Here is a 16,865-nt window from a genome sequence, read left to right on the forward strand (position 1 = left end):
AACTGCACTGGAAAAGCTATGTAGCAATGAAACACCATTAAAAAACGGAACATCAAAAATTTATAGTATACTGACAGATTTGGAAGCACAAGAAAGACCAGAATATATAAATCAATGGGAAAAAGAAATGAATTTAAAAATAGATAACCAAAAAGTGGAAAAAATGATAGAAATGGGATATAATAAGGCTTGGGACATGAAGACCATAGAAATGAATTATAAACTAGTATCAAGATGGTATATGACCCCAGTAAGAATACACAGATTCCATCAAGATAGAACCTCCTTGTGTTGGAGAAAATGTGGCCAAATAGCAACGATCACACACATATGGTGGGAATGCCCAATAATAATGGAGTACTGGAAGGAAGTGTTAAATAACATAAAAGAAATAACTGGAGAAGAAATAGAACAAAATATTTGGACTTGCCTCTTCTATATCTACAATAAACCTAAGAAACAATATAGAAAATCAATAATACCTAACCTCCTGAATGCGGCCAAGGCCTTAATTCCCAAGAATTGGCTAAAAAGTGGAAAACCAGACATTAGAAACTGGCTAAAGGAAATAGATTATCACTACAAAATGGAAGGAGGAGAGAAAGGGGATAATAGTAGATGGGAAAGTTGGAAAAACTACAAAGTCTCGGATATTTATTTAGATAGGATAAAAGAAAGAATAGGTGCAGAGCCAAGTGGATAAATAAACAACATAAAGGAACGGACCAGACACAGGGGAGGGGGAGGGGGGGGCGAGGGGGAGGGGGGGCGGGGGGAAATAAGAGGGACTGAGAGAGATTAAGATAATAATAGGGTTTATAATTATAGAAGGCGTTTTGTCGTCGGTTTTTAAAATTATTTAAGAATATCCTAGAAGGGAAAAATAATAAAGATGTGACGGAAACAATCCACAATGATGTGAAAAAGGAGAAGAGATAACGTTTGACACATAAAGTTGAAATAATGTCTCTCGGAAAACTTTTGCTGAAGTGGATAAAAAAAAAAAAAAAAAAAAAGACTATCATGGGGCCTCCATGCACCTGGGGTCCCTAGGCAGTGCCCAGGGGTGCCTATGCATTAGGACAGTCCTGAGAGGTGGTTATGCTAAGAGAAAAGCTAAGTGGCAAAGTAGGTCAAAAGGGAAGATAAAATATGCATGATGTCTGAAAATAAGAAGGGCTTCCTGTCCCTCAGAACCATGAGCATCTCTTTATTCTTGTTGCCTTAGAGATATTAAGTTGGTATGCAACTGATATCTGGGCAGCACAGTGGCTAAGTGGCTAGCACATCTGCCTGGCAGAACTAGGGTTGCTGGTTCAAATCTCAACCAAGACACTACCTTGGGTTTGGGTGTGGGTTTCCTCTGGGTATTCTGGTTTCCTCACTCACCCCAAAGACATGCTGGTGGGTTCATTGGCTCCTGTCTAACTTGGCCCTAGTATGTGTATGTATGTGAGTTAGGGACCTTAGATTGTAAGCTCCTTGAGGGCAGGGGCTGATGTTAATGTACAATATATATGTAAAGTGCCGTGTAAATTGATAGCACTATATATATGTACCTGAAATAAAATATCTAACAGATAACATGCATTGCAGATACAAAGAAGTAAAGTGGAAAGCCAATACTGGAGGCCCAGTCTTCAGGGAAATGATTGGTTTGAGAAAAACAGCAGCCACAATTCTGCAAAGAAAAGTAAGTTGGTTAAATATGATTTATTTCATTGTGAAAAATCTTATATTTCATTTAAGGACTAGCTTCACTCAGAATGATATTCTAGTTTTGGATGGGCAACAGTAGATCAGCCAACTTCTAGCATTGAGAAGCACAGATACCCAGTGATGTTACATGCTTCTAAAGGTCTACTCTTGTTCTAGGGCTCCATTCACACCAATGCGTTTTTTCATTCTTTTTGCAGAAATGCAGGACATTTTTTTAACATGGGCTTCTATGGAACATGTTCATGTCAATGCATTTTTGTGCCTCTGCGTTTAAAAAAAAACGCAAAACAGTGCTTTTTTTGGTTCAATAGATTTCAATGGGGAAGCTGCAGAAAAGCATGTAGTGCATTTTGTGTTTTTAAATTGGCCAAACAACAAACCCCCCCCCCCAAAAAAGAAAGCATAAAAACGCAAATCACAGCAAAATCGCAGTAAAAACGCAGTAAAAAATGCAGAAAGCACAGCAAAAAGCACTGCAGAAACGCTCAAAAGCAACATGCATAGATGTGAATTGAGCCTCAGTCTGGACACTAAAAAAGGTTTTCCAGTGCCTTCTATGCCTTTACCTGGTCCATAGGTTTTCAAGGGCCTTCTCTAGAGCACTACATATTTTATACCGAAAATCCTGTGATGGCTGACAAACTTCCTTTTGTGTCTACTACATTATTTTAAATAAGCAGCAGCACAAGATAATGATAGCTATTTTTTACTCTTATATTCTCTAAGTATTGACCATTTGATAAGTACAATTTTGTGGGAATTTCAGAGACCTGGATCAACAGCTCTCATGATTGGCTGGCAAGCATTCAAGGGTATACCCTTTACCGCATGGATAGAGAGGGTAAAAAAGGGGGAGGGGTATGCCTATATATCAAGAATAATGTACAAGTGAATGTGAGAGATGACATCACTGAGGGAGCTAGGGAGGAGGTGGAATCCTTATGGGTAGAGCTCCAAAGGGATGAAGCTAATGGGAAAATAATACTGGGAGTATGCTATAGGCCCCCTAACCTGAGGGAGGAAGTGGAGACAGATCTCCTATCACAATTTGGATTAGCAGCAAGGATGGGAAGTGTTATCATAATGGGGGATTTTAATTATCCAGACATAGACTGGGCGGAGGGAACCGCTCATTCATTTAAGGCTCGCCAGTTCCTTAATGTCTTGCAGGACAATTTTATGGGTCAGATGGTAGACGCACCAACTAGAAATAAAACATTACTGGATCTACTGATTACCAACAATACAGACCTGATCACGGATTTGGAAATACGGGGCAATTTAGGTAACAGCGATCACAGGTCAATTAGTTTCAGTATAAATCACACAAATAGGAAACATAAAGGGAATACAAAGACACTGAATTTCAAAAGAGTCAACTTCCCTAAACTACAAACCTTGCTAAAAGGCATAAATTGGGATAAAATATTAGGAACAAAGAATACAGAGGAGAGATGGATTTGCTTTAAGAACATATTAAATAAGGGCATTAGCCAATGTATCCCATTGGGTAATAAATTTAAAAGAGCGAACAAAAGCCCTGGATGGCTTAACTCCAATGTAAAAATGCATATAAAAGCAAAGGAGAAGGCCTTCAAAATATACAAGGTTGAGGGATCATCATCAGCATTCAGACTTTATAAAGAATGCAACAAGAAATGTAAGGGTGCAATTAGGACGGCTAAGATAGAACATGAAAGACACATAGCGTAGGAGAGCAAAAAAAAATCCCAAGAAATTCTTGAAGTATGTAAACAGTAAAAAAGGGAGGACGGACCATATTGGCCCCATAAAGAATGAGGAAGGACATCTGGTTACAAAGGATGGGGAGATGGCGAAGGTATTGAATTTATTCTTCTCCTCAGTCTTCACAAGTGAATCGGGGGGGCTTCAGTAACCAAAACTGCAGTGTTTATCCTCATGACACAACACAGGAAGCACCTCCATGGTTAACAGAGGACAGAATTAAAATTAGACTTGAGAAACTTAACATTAATAAATCACCGGGACCAGATGGCTTGCATCCGAGGGTACTTAGGGAACTCAGTCAAGTGATTGCCAGACCGTTGTTCCTAATTTTTACAGACAGTCTACTGATTGGAATGGTACCAGCTGATTGGAGAAAAGCCAATGTAGCACCAATATTTAAAAAGGGCCCAAAATACATCCCTGGGAATTACAGACCAGTTTGCCTAACATCAATAGTATGTAAACTCTTGGAGGGGATGATAAAGGACTATATACAAGATTTTAGTAATAAGAACGGTATCATTAGCAGTAATCAGCATGGATTCATGAAGAATCGTTCTTGCCAAACCAATCTACTAACCTTCTATGAGGAGGTGAGTTGCCATCTAGATAAAGGAAGGCCCGTAGACGTGGTGTATCTGGATTTTGCAAAAGCATTTGACACAGTTCCCCATAAACGTTTACTGTACAAAATAAGGTCCGTTGGCATGGACCATAGGGTGAGTACATTGATTGAAAACTGGCTACAAGGGCGAGTTCAGAGGGTGGTGATAAATGGGGAGTACTCGGAATGGTCAGGGGTGGGTAGTGGGGTTCCCCAGGGTTCTGTGCTGGGACCAATCCTATTTAATTTGTTCATAAACAACCTGGAGGATGGGATAAACAGTTCAATCTCTGTATTTGCAGACGATACTAAGTTAAGCAGGGCAATAACTTCTCCGCAGGAAGTGGAAACCTTGCAAAAAGATCTGAACAATTTAATGGGGTGGGCAACTACATGGCAAATGAGGTTCAATGTAGAAAAATGTAAAATAATGCATTTGGGTGGCAAAAATATGAATGCAATCTATACACTGGGGGGAGAACCTCTGGGGGAATCTAGGATGGAAAAGGACCTGGGGGTCCTAGTAGATGATAGGCTCAGCAATGGCATGCAATGCCAAGCTGCTGCTAACAAAGCAAACAGAATATTGGCATGCATTAAAAAGGGGATCAACTCCAGAGATAAAACGATAATTCTCCCACTCTACAAGACTCTGGTCCGGCCGCACCTGGAGTATGCTGTTCAGTTCTGGGCACCAGTCCTCAGGAAGGATGTACTGGAAATGGAGCGAGTACAAAGAAGGGCAACAAAGCTAATAAAGGGTCTGGAGGATCTTAGTTATGAGGAAAGGTTGCGAGCACTGAACTTATTCTCTCTGGAGAAGAGACGCTTGAGAGGGGATATGATTTCGATATACAAATACCGTACTGGTGACCCTACAAAAGAAATAAAACTTTTTCGCAGAAGAGAGTTTAACAAGACTCGCGGCCATTCATTAAAATTAGAAGAAAAGAGGTTTAACCTTGAACTACGTAGAGGGTTCTTTAAGAGCAGCAAGAATGTGGAATTCCCTTCCACAGGCGGTGGTCTCAGCGATAGCTTCAAGGAACTATTAGATAAGCACCTGAATGACCGCAACATACAGGGATATATAATGTAATACTGACACATAATCACACACATAGGTTGGACTTGATGGACTTGTGTCTTTTTTCAACCTCACCTACTATGTAACTATATGTAACAATGTGGTCCACTTTGGACATAGTGAGAGTCTGCTTTAAACAGAGGAAGGTTAGGATCTCTTTGTTTAAAGAAGATATGCTGCTTATGCTGACTAGTCCACAAACATAGCTACCAAATTTGTCTAAATGCAAACTCAAATTGATATCAGGATTTAAACTAAACTCAAAGAAATAAAGACACTTCCAGTTGCAAACTCTGTATAAAAAAACGTAATTTAAATTATAAAAAACTTGTCCTGACATCCTGGCCAATAAAGCTTAAAAAACTAAACTAATACAGCCATCACATTTAAGAATTGGTAAGCTGCAATATAATAAATATTTGCTCTTGGGTTTAATACTGCTTTAAAGTGAACCAGTTACTACAGGATCACTTTTCCAAAATAAGTCACTTGTAAAAAGGTGTTTATATACTTCATATACTTAACATTTCTGCTCCCCACCCACTGTAAGTATTCGACAATTGGTTTCACCCCTGTGCACTTTAGGGCTCATGCACACAGGACGTTTTAAAAACGCCAACGCTAGAAAGGACAGTTTTTTCTTGTTCAGCTGCGTTTTTACATTAGCGTTAGTACTTGTTTTCCTGCGTTTTTTGGCGTTAGCAGTTTTGGGCGTTTTTTCACTACAAAACGTCAAACGAGGCTAAATGGAGCTTGTCGTGTTTTTTGGCGTTTTTAGTTTTTACAGCTCGTTTTTACTGCTCCTGGAAGCACAGGCTGTCGTTTTTTCTACTGCCCCTAAACGCTTATGCCTGCAAATGCCTCTGACAGTTTATGTGTGCATGGACACATAGGCTAACATAGGAGGGGCTTTTAGAGGCAGTTGAAAAAAACATCAAACGCCCCTAACAGCAGCTGTAAAAACTTCCTGTGTGCATGAGCCCTAATGGTCTTAAAATAGAACCATCAGTGTGTCTCTGCTAGACGCAGCAACTTTATTTTTTATTCTATGCCCACTGTGGTTTCTAAAATTTTAAGTCAACATCCTCTCCTGTGTTTTTTTTTTTAATATTTTAAAATTTATGGAACCACACTACACATACAACCTTATTTTACAATTCTAATTCATTGATTTATTGATTCTGTAGAAAAGCATTATCTTCTCTTTATTATAGGTTCATTGCTGTCTCTCACATACACCGAGCCTTATGGATATTAAAAAAAAATTGAATAAAGTTTTTCACAGCTGATAATTAACTTTTTTGGATGTTTGGATCAGCTTAGTGTACATCAGGCTAAAGCAAAGGAAGTTTTACAGCACAGGTTTTAAAAAGCAGACCTTATTAGGCCTCATGTATACAGGGCGGTTGAAAACCTCTTCTGAAAGCAGGAAACTGACAGCTGATAACCGACAGTGAAAAACTGCCATTTTATAGCTTTTACATACTGAGTTTATGTGAGTTTAGCAGCAGTTATTTGGGGTTAGAAGCATTTTTTACAGATAACTTCAGGAGACCCTCCAAAATGCCCACATTGCATGAGAAAAAGTACATTATTAACTATTTCAGCCATTCTGTGATAGAAGAGAGAGCAGTGTGCTTTAACTATGGATTATCTCTCTCTGTCTGTCTCTCTGACTCTCTCTGTCTGTTCTTGTCTGTCTATCTGTCTCTCTGTCTGTCCCTGTCTGTCTGTCTATCTCTCTCTTTCTCTGTCTCTCTCTCTCAATGTCTCTCGCTCTCTCTGTATGTCTGTCTCTGTCTGTTTCTCTCTGTCTCTCTGTCTTTCTCTTTGTCTCTCTCTGCCTGTCTGTCTCTATGTCTGTCTGTATGTCTCTGCCTGTCTGTCTCTCTCTCTCTCTTTCTGTCTCTCTCTCTCTCTGTCTGTCTCTGTCTGTTTCTCTCTGTCTCTCTCTCTCTCTTTGTCTCTCTCTGCTTGTCTGTCTCTATGTCTGTCTGTATGTCTCTGCCTATCTGTCTGTCTGTCTCTTTCTGTCTGTCTGTCTCTCGCTGTCTGTGTCTCTGTCTGTGTCTGCCTCTCTCTGCCTGTCTGTCTCTATGTCTGTCTGTATGTCTCTGCCTGTCTGTCTCTCTCTCTCTTTGTCTCTCTCTGCTTGTCTGTCTCTATGTCTGTCTGTATGTCTCTGCCTGTCTGTCTCTCTCTCTTTGTCTCTCTCTGCTTGTCTGTCACTATGTCTGTCTGTATGTCTCTGCCTGTCTGTCTCTCTGTCTCTTTCTGTCTGTCTGTCTCTCGCTGTCTGTGTCTCTGTCTGTGTCTGCCTCTCTCTGTCTGTCTCTCTCTCTTTGTCTGTGTCTGTTTGTTTTTCTCTGTCTGTGTCTGCCTCTCTCTCTGTCTGTCTCTCTCTCTTTGTGTCTGTCTGTTACTCTCCATGTCTGTGTCTCTCTGTCTGTCTGCCCCCCCCCTGCAGGCAACAGCATGTGGTGAAAAGTGTGTTTTTCCCATATCTTACATGTTCCTCTTTAAAAACGCTTATAAACAAAAACATGCATAAACTTGGGTTACAGCTTTTACACAAGTTTACAAGCAGTTACAACCATTTGATGTTTGAAGTGCCAGTAAACTACCATCCTAAACACGATTTATCTGCTTTCCATAAATGCTTCTAAACTCAACTGCCTAGAAAGGACTATAAACGACCCTGTGTACATGTACTAATAAGATAACATAGAGGAGAGTTCAGGGGCTGCGGAAAAAAAAAACACCTAACTGCTCCTAAGGCCCCTTTCACACTGGGCGCTGCTGTACCGTTGTTCTTGCAGCTGTATTCGGCCGCTAGCGGTGCGGTTTTAACCCCTGCTGGCGGCCGAAAAAGGGTTAAAATCACTCGTACAGCGCGGCTATAGCCGCAGTATTGCCGTGGTATAGCCGCGCTGTCCCATTGATTTCAATGGGCAGGAGCGGTTTAGGAGCGGTGAATACACCGCTCCTTCACCGCTCCAAAGAAGCGGTTTGCAGGACTTTTTTCACCGTCCTGCCAGCGCGGACCCACCCTCAGGCTTTCACACTGAACAAACAGCGGAGGCTGTTTAGGGGCGATTTGCAGGTGGTATTTTTAGCGCAATACCGCCTGCAAACCGCCCCAGTGTGAAAGGGGTCTAAGTGCCAGTTCACACCAGCGCAATGCAGGAACCAGCGTGATTTCAGTGCCAATTCCTGCATCGCACAGAACTCGCATGCAGTTCACACTGCCCAATGCGAACCGCTGCGGGTGTCAAAGTTTATGACATCCCCTAGATCGGTTCGCATATCGCAGTGTGAACTGCGAACATCCATGCGATCTGATTCTGGTGCGGACAAAAAAAGGGTCCTGCACGATTTTGGTCTGAATGCGATACAAATTCAGCTATACAATCTATATGGCTGAATTCGCATCTCACAGACATCGCATGTAATCTGCACAGCAGTGCAGTGCGAATCACATGTGATGTCTGACACCGCGCTGGTGTGAACTAGCACTAAAGGTCCGTTTATCAGCTGCAGTTATTTATTACAATAAATAAAGGTTGTTATTGTTCTGTTTCTTATCATACCTGATTGCTTAAAGCAACTAAACAAATACTGTTACTTCTATTCTATTCTATGTACTGTTTTAAATGGTTTCACAGTTCCTTAAAAAGTCAAAAGCAGGCAGATTTGATCAGGTGGTAGTTTACTTTAACATTGCTAAACTTCTTAGCCCGAAATCACTGCAGTTATCACAATGTGATCTCTTCTACAATAACACTGTGCATAAATCATAGGTCAAAGAATGTTTTCACCGTACAGATGATAACATTGCCAGAACCCAAGTGTGTTAAAGTTGAAACTTGTTTTCTCTTTATATGTTACATGCTTAAAGTGGAACTTCAGTCAATTTTTTTAAACTTTCCATCTATTAAATCTTCTGCCCTTCTGCCCTTGTGTTTTTAACTTTTGATAGCAAAACTTTTTTTTTCTGCTAGTAAATACCTTATACAGCCCACTTCCTGTTTCTTGTCTGGTCCTTAGCCTAGGCTTATGACATCATGCATAGCTCTCTCTCTCTCCTGTGAGAGTTTGCCAGGAAGGGAGGGGAGATGAGTCATAAGAGGGCCAATGAGAGCTGCAGGGCTACAGAGCTGGAGGTGTGCTTCTGTGTGTCTGCGTAAATCCAGGAAGCGAACAGGCAGCAGCTTCAGCTGCCCACAGTTAAAATGGCTGCAGCCAGACTCAGTGCAGGGAGATTTCTGCAGCATATTTGGCAAGTACAGAACCACAGTATATATAAAATAATATGCAAAGTGGTTGGAGGGAAGCTTCAGAATTCCAAAGATATTTTTATTACAAATTATGTGAGCAGACTGCAGTTCCTCTTTAAACAGTTCCAGAAGGCAGTTACAACACTTGGCTTTTTGTCAACTGGGCTGAAGTTCACCAAGTGTAACACGCTGTTGCATACTATACCATCAGAATGCTCACATTTTACTTCTCCTATTCACAACATTTTTTCTTTTATATCTATTTTGTATTTGGGGTTGTAATAATTATTCATTCTTTTTCATCTGCTACAAGATAGAAATTCAACTTGATGCATAATAGTTAAGCTTTGGCTTTAAAGAAAGATAGAATATATATAAATTAGAGTGTGTGTGTGTGTGTGCGTGTGTGTGCGTGTGTCTAGGAAAGGTAAGTGCAAACTACATTTTTCTCTGTTACTGCTGTGGAGATTATGTTTGTCTCTTGGGAATTCACATTTTCTGTAGATTAGGTCCAGCCCAGTATAAATGCAGAAACCAGAAGTGGGTGAAAGTTCATAGCTGTCTGAGAATCTGAGCATTCTTTCAATAATCTGTTGTTACTGGAATCCCTGCAGGATTCTGTGTGTAACCTTTCCCCTAGATTTTACATCAATGGTAGTGTGATGTATGAGCAATTACGCTACAATTGATACACTGTATATGGTTAGGAAAGTACAAGGTTCTTGCAGTAATACATTGACCATGCAAATAACATCATGATTAGATTATGCAGATGTAAATTTACCCAAGTGGTTTGCATTAATATAAGGCACACTATGTTCTTTAATATAATTTATTATATTAAATATATATTAATATATTTATTTTAGTGGTCATTTTTGAAGAAGTCACATCTGGGTAATCTTGATGAAAGCATTTCTTGGCATTTTAGATTACCACGCTTTTACTTGCTTTTGGAGTAGGGTAATTAATTAATTGACTTGGGTACATTAGTGTGGTTTGAAGAACTTCTGTTTCAATAGAAGAATAATGGTGTGCATTAACACGGAAGCCTATGACAATCTTTTGTACCATGCAAGCAGTTCACGATAATATTTTATAACATGTGAGCAGTCTCTGTCAGCCTACAAAAAAGACAAAAAAATGGAAGGCGCGCACACCTAGTGCATTACCAATGATATTTAATAAATGATAAAAGTAATAAAAGGTGGGTACTCACAAACAGCAACTCAAATAAGCCATATAAACACACAGTGTAGAACCATGTACCATATACCATCACAGGCTATAAGCTAACGTGTTTCATGGGCGCACCCTCTTCCTCAGAGCTAGGCTACCGGTCTCTGTCAGTCTCTTACAACATGTGAAACAACAACATTTTAAACATTAACAGTTTGTAAACCTTTTTTTCTTAATTTAACCAGTGCTAGTTTTAAAACACTAGTGTTACTGCACATTAAGTGCCTAGTGTTTTGTGGAAATGTTATATAGTTATTATATAGTCAGTCAAGTTGAAAAAAAGACACAAGTCCTTCTAGTTCAATCTATAAAAGGAAAAAAAAGGGAAATGGGGGGGGGGGGGTGGCACAGTGGCTGCATATTATGGGCACAGAGGCTGCATATTATGGGCACAGTTGGCTGCATGTGATTGGCACAGTTGGCTGCATGTGATTGGCACAGTTGGCTGCATATGATGAGCACAGAGGCTGCATATAATGGGCAGAGTTGGCTGCATATAATGGGCAGAGTTGGCTGCCTATGATGGGCACAGTTGGCTGCATATGATGGGCACAGTTGGCTGCATATGATGGGCACAATGGCTACATATGATGGGCACAGTGGCTGCATATAATGGGCAGAGTTGGCTGCATATAATGGGCAGAGTTGGCTGCCTATGATGGGCACAGTTGGCTGCATATGATGGGCACAGTTGGCTGCATATGATGGGCACAATGGCTACATATGATGGGCACAGTGGCTGCATATGATGGGCACAGTGACTACATATGATGGGCACAGTTGGCTGCATATTATGGGCACAGTTGGCTGCATATTATGGGCACAGTTGGCTGTAAATGATGGGAACAGTTGGCTGCATATGATGGGCCCAGTTGGCTGCATTTGCTGGGCACAGTTGGCTGCATATGATGGGCAGAGTTGGCTGCATATGATGAGCACAGTTGGCTGCATTTGCTGGGCACAGTTAGCTGTATATGCCATCATATGCACAGTGGCTGCATATAATGGGTACAGTGGCTGCAATTGATGTTTTTGTTTCAGTATTTTTCAAAATTTTTCAGTTCGTTTGCACCCCCCAAAAAATTTTGAGCACCAGCCGCCATGATCCAGAGGAAGGTAAAAAAAAACCAGCAAAGCATGATCCAATTTGCTCCAGCAGGGGAAAAAATTCCTTCCTGATCCCCCCGAGAGGCAATCAGATATTCCCTGGATCGTTCTGTGCATTGGTGCGATGCAGTGCCATTCATTCTAAATTGTACCCTAATGCACTTTGCCAACAGATGTGCTGTGGGCTGCCTTAATGCAACACCATATAACCCAGCATATGTTAACGCAAGGCAGTGCTGTGAATGCGCCCTAAAGTGCAAATTTTGTTCTAAGATTTGACCTATTTATAATGACAGCCAACATTAGATGGAACCAGGTGCACTATACAAATGCAATTCAGACAGGCTATTGGTTTGGACTAAAGGCGGATAAACAAGCAAACGATCAGAGCAGGCAGAAACAGAAACTAAATGTTGTCCATGTTGCTCACAAAAAATGATCCAAAATAGTAAGAAGCCAGAAAAGCATCAAACAAACTGAATCTTTAGGTTGGGTTCACACTGCAGACGGCCGCGGATCCCAGCAGGGGCCCGGTGCATCCCAGTTCTCCTCTTCAGGGATGAATCAGGGTCGAATTTCTGCCTGAATTTGGCCCTGAAACTGAGCCAAAGATGCACAGCACTCCTGCGCAAGCCGCTCTGCAGCTCCCCGGAGATATGTGAACTGGCTCCATAGAGAGCCAATCACAATCTCCTGTCATGCGAATTGGATGCGGGATTCTCCGCATCCAATTCCCTGATTCATCCCTGATTCATCCCTGAAGAGGAGAACTGGGATGCACCGATCATGCTTTGCTGGGTTTTTTTTACCTTCCTCTGGATCATGGCGGCTGGTGCTCAAAATTTTTTGGGAGGTGCAAACGAACTGAAAAATTTTGAAAAATACTGAAACAAAAACATCAATTGCAGCCACTGTACCCATTATATGCAGCCACTGTGCATATGATGGCATATACAGCTAACTGTGCTCCATAGAGAGCCAATCACAATCTCCTGTCATGCGAATTGGATGCGGAGAATTCCGCATCCACTTCAAAACAGTGTGAACCCAGCCTCAATCAGATACAGGCTAAGTAGGCCAAAGTGCATTTAGGCATTCCTGAGGAGAGCAGGTGTACTTTGCAGTATGACTTGCGCTATAGTTCTGAGTAACAAGCTGCAGGTGGAGAAGGCTCATGGCTCATCAATATAGTATGAATAGTAAAAAAAACAAAAAACAGCTAAAAATAATAGTAACTAAGTTAGGAGGAGTTAAGAGTTAATTCAAATGTAAAAATGGGTTACAGAGCAACAGTTCTTCAACCTTTTCACCTAGTGTCAAGAGGTAAATAACAAAAGAAAATTTCCAGACATTTTAGGGTCCATTTCCATCTTTGCATTGCAGTAATGCATGTTAACACGATGTGTAGAAACACTTATTACATGCGTTGCTGCATGTTTGCAGTGCAGTGTTAATGCACCACAAAATATAAATGAGCCCTGAATGTTTTCTTTGAGGAATCAAGCGATGCCCCTAGTGACTGGGAGCAGAGAAAATATGTAGTAGCAGATTCATTCTGCTTCAGTTAAAAAAAAAAAAAAAAAAAATATATATATATATATATATATATATATATATATATATATATATATATATTGTGTGTGTGTATATACTGTATAGTTTCTAGGAAAGGTAAGTACAAACTACATTTTTCCCTGTTGCTGCTATGGGGTTATTTATATTTGTCTCTTGGTGATTCAAAATTTCCAATCACGTAGTTTAGCTCCAGTCTGGTATAAATTTGGAAACAAAAAAGTAGGTGAAAGTTCATAGCTGTCTGACAATCTGAATGTTTCTTAACAATTCTGTTGTTACTGGAAGCCCCATGGTATTCTATGTGTAACCTTTCCCCTAAATTCCGCATCAATGGCAGTGTCATGTATGAACAATTACACTACTATTATTACACTGTATATGACTTGAAAGTGGAAGAATTTTTTCCTTTAATACATTAGCAATGCAAGCAACATCTTGACTAGTTTATGCAGATGCATATTTACTCAGTGGTTTACACTGACATGATGCACAATATGTCCTCTAATATACCAATTTAGAATTGACCACTTTATAGAACAAAGAATAGCAGGTAATCTGATTAATCATTTCAAGGCCACAATAACTTTTGAAGATGTGACGCAATCTTGATGAAGGTATTTTGGCGCATTTAATTACAGTATTGACTTTAGTACATTAGTGTGATTTAAAGGGCTTCTGTGTCAACGGAAGAACAATGGTGTGCATTAACATTAAAGCCCATGACAGTCCTAAGTCACATGCAAGCAGCCTAATGACATTTTTTTGTACCATGCATGCAGTCCATTGCAATCTTTTGGAACATGTGAGCAGTCTCTGTCAGTCTCTTACAACATGTGAACAATAACATTTTAAACATTAACAGTTTTTAAATCTTTTTCTAGTTTAACCAGTGCTACTTTTAAGACACAAGTGTTAATATAGATTTACTATTCATGCTAGTGATCTGTGATAATGTTCCATGTATTGGCACAATGCAGTGTCATGAATTCTAAATAGTACCTCAGTGCACTTTACCAACAGATGTGCTGTGGGCTACCTTAATGCAACACACATTATCGTATGGCATAACACATGTTAACGAAATGCAGTGGTGTGATTAGGCAATCTCAAAGTGCACAGATTATTCATTGGTTTGTTTATAATGACAGCGAACTTGAAATGAAACGAAGTGCAGTACACAAATGCAAGTCAAATAGACTATCGGTTTCGGTTAAAGGCAGAAAAACAAGGTATTAGGACAAGTAAAACTCAGAGCAGGCAGAAACAGAAACTAAATGCAGTCCAAGTTGCTAACAAAAAAAGATCCAAAATACTAAGTGGCCAGAGAGGTATGAGACAAAGTGAATCTTTGATCAGACCAAGGCTTACTATGCTAAAGTGCATTTAAGCACTCGTGATGAGAGCTGGTACACTTTGCAGTATTATTTATTTATTTATTTATTTCAGGTACTTATATAGCGCCGTCAATTTACGCAGCGCTTTACATATACATTGTACATTCACATCAGTCCCTACCCTCAAGGAGCTTACAATCTAAGGTCCCTAACTCACATTCATACATACTAGGGACAATTTAGACAGGATCCAATTAACCTACCAGCATGTCTTTGGAGTGTGGGAGGAAACCGCAGTATGACTTGAACTATAGTGCTGAGTAACAATCAGCAGGTAAAGACTGATCGATACAATATGAGATTATTAGCCAAGATAGGGAGAATCAATAGCATATACTAATTAATAGCAACAGTTTTTGAGCTTTTTCCCCTATTGTCAAGTGGTAAACCACAAAAAAAAGATTCCAGACATTAAAACACCTTAAGGGTCTATTTGCATCTTTGCTTTGCAGGAACTCCTGTTAATACAATGCATGGGGTGCTAGGAATTTAGCCAAATATTAATTATACTATTAGTTATCAAGTTTATGAGGCCAACAATCAGTCTGAGAGGACCTCCTACCTTGTGGTTTAGGCATTACCCTTCCCAGGATAGTGACACTGAAGCAACCCCAAATTAAAACGGTAGTAAAAACTGTAAAAAAACAAAACAAAACAAAAAAAACAACAACTTCCCCTTGCAAGTCAATGGCATATTGTTCTATGCACTGCATACTAGCACATTATGAAAAAAATGACCTTAAAATGTTGACAGGGCTTCCAGTCTTCACCCAGTCTTCGTTCCGGGTTTGCGGGCTCCGACTGTTTGCGTGGCTGAGCCATGATGACAAATCCCCAAGAGGTGTTTACTACCGTTTTTATAGTTTTCCCCTTCTCCAGCTGTTGCTATTCAGTGCAACACTGCATCTCCCCTTGTTTGCTGGCAGGATGATTATTGCTCGTATCTCTACTAAAAACCCTGCCTTCTTGTGGGTTCATGTTGGAAGAAGGCTAGAGCAGCCCAGGCTCACAGGTAGAGTTATTTAGCTTTGTCTCTTGCAGGCCTCTTGAACCCATTGGGAAAGAGAGCCCTGACTGTTGGGGGCATAACCAGGGCGGAGTATGGTGACTAGGGGTCACGGTGGATTGGTGGGGGGACGGAGTGGGGTTGGGCCTGAGCTCACTAAGGTGGTTGCCCCAGGGGATTCTGGGCCTTTTTGGTGAAGAAGATCGGTAAGAGCTGTGGCTGAACCCCACCCTGTCCCTCCAACCATGGATACCGAGCTCCTTCTGGCCAGGGTCCGAGAGATGGCTCTTCAGGGTCAGGCAGGGTGGCTTTTCTCCCTCCTGACTCCTGGGGATTCTTCTCCTATTCCCACACCTGATCCCCCTCAGGATCCCCCCCCAGGGTTAGAAGGCGAACTCGTCCGCCTTCCCGCCTCAGCCCCAGCCCCTCTAGGGCCTCCTACTGCTCTCCTCCACATCCTTCCTCCCCCTCTCCCCCTCCTTTGCCTGTCTCCCCCCTGCCTGCCCCGACGGGGAAGGGCTCTTCCTCTGTCATCCCCCGTAGTTTGCCGGCGCAGCGGAGGTCCCCTGCGCGGGCTAAGGCCTCTACTCGGGCCTCCTCGCACTGTCCCCGCTCACGCAGCCCCCGCGCCAGTGTTCGCCCCCCCTCCCCCCTGCTAATACAGGAGGCGGCCGGGCTGGAGCCGCAGCGCTCCCCGGCCCCCCCTTCCTCCCCAGTGTGGTGACAGCATACCTTCGTTCGCGGATGGCGGGGGGGTACTGAGCGGCAGATCCGTTTTCTCCTCCGCCGGGCAACCCTCCGGGACGAAAGGGAGGAGGAGGCGGATCGGTCGGCCGGCCGCTGCTGCGTCCTCTGCAGCTGTCCTCGGCGCTGGCGATGTTCGCTCCGCCGGAGACTTGGAGCGGGACCGGCGCCATCTGGTGGACGCAACGCTCCCTGCGCCTGACTGGGCGGGAGATTTGAATCTCCACACACCACAGCTGGATACTAGGCACGTTGGGCAGCACAGCAGTGTGGTGTGTGGAGATGGACATGATTGGCCACAGCACTGTCCCCCTGCGCCCGCCTGGGCGGGCATGAGATCACTAGTGCAGGATCTATCCTGCGG

The 16,865-nt window shown here is 41.9% G+C and overlaps 1 protein-coding gene across 1 annotated transcript in view; it reads left to right on the forward strand.

Moving 5' to 3' along the window:
* ANGPTL4 (angiopoietin like 4) overlaps positions 1-16,865 on the forward strand; it is a 55,868-nt gene that overhangs the window by 18,293 nt on the left and 20,710 nt on the right. The window contains exon 3 of the mRNA XM_073595003.1: positions 1,597-1,693. Within this exon, the coding sequence (XP_073451104.1) occupies positions 1,597-1,693 (97 nt within the window). The remainder of the gene's footprint in view (positions 1-1,596; positions 1,694-16,865) is intronic.

This window comes from Aquarana catesbeiana, linkage group LG01, assembly GCF_042186555.1.
Source record: "Aquarana catesbeiana isolate 2022-GZ linkage group LG01, ASM4218655v1, whole genome shotgun sequence".
NCBI lineage: Eukaryota > Metazoa > Chordata > Amphibia > Anura > Ranidae > Aquarana > Aquarana catesbeiana.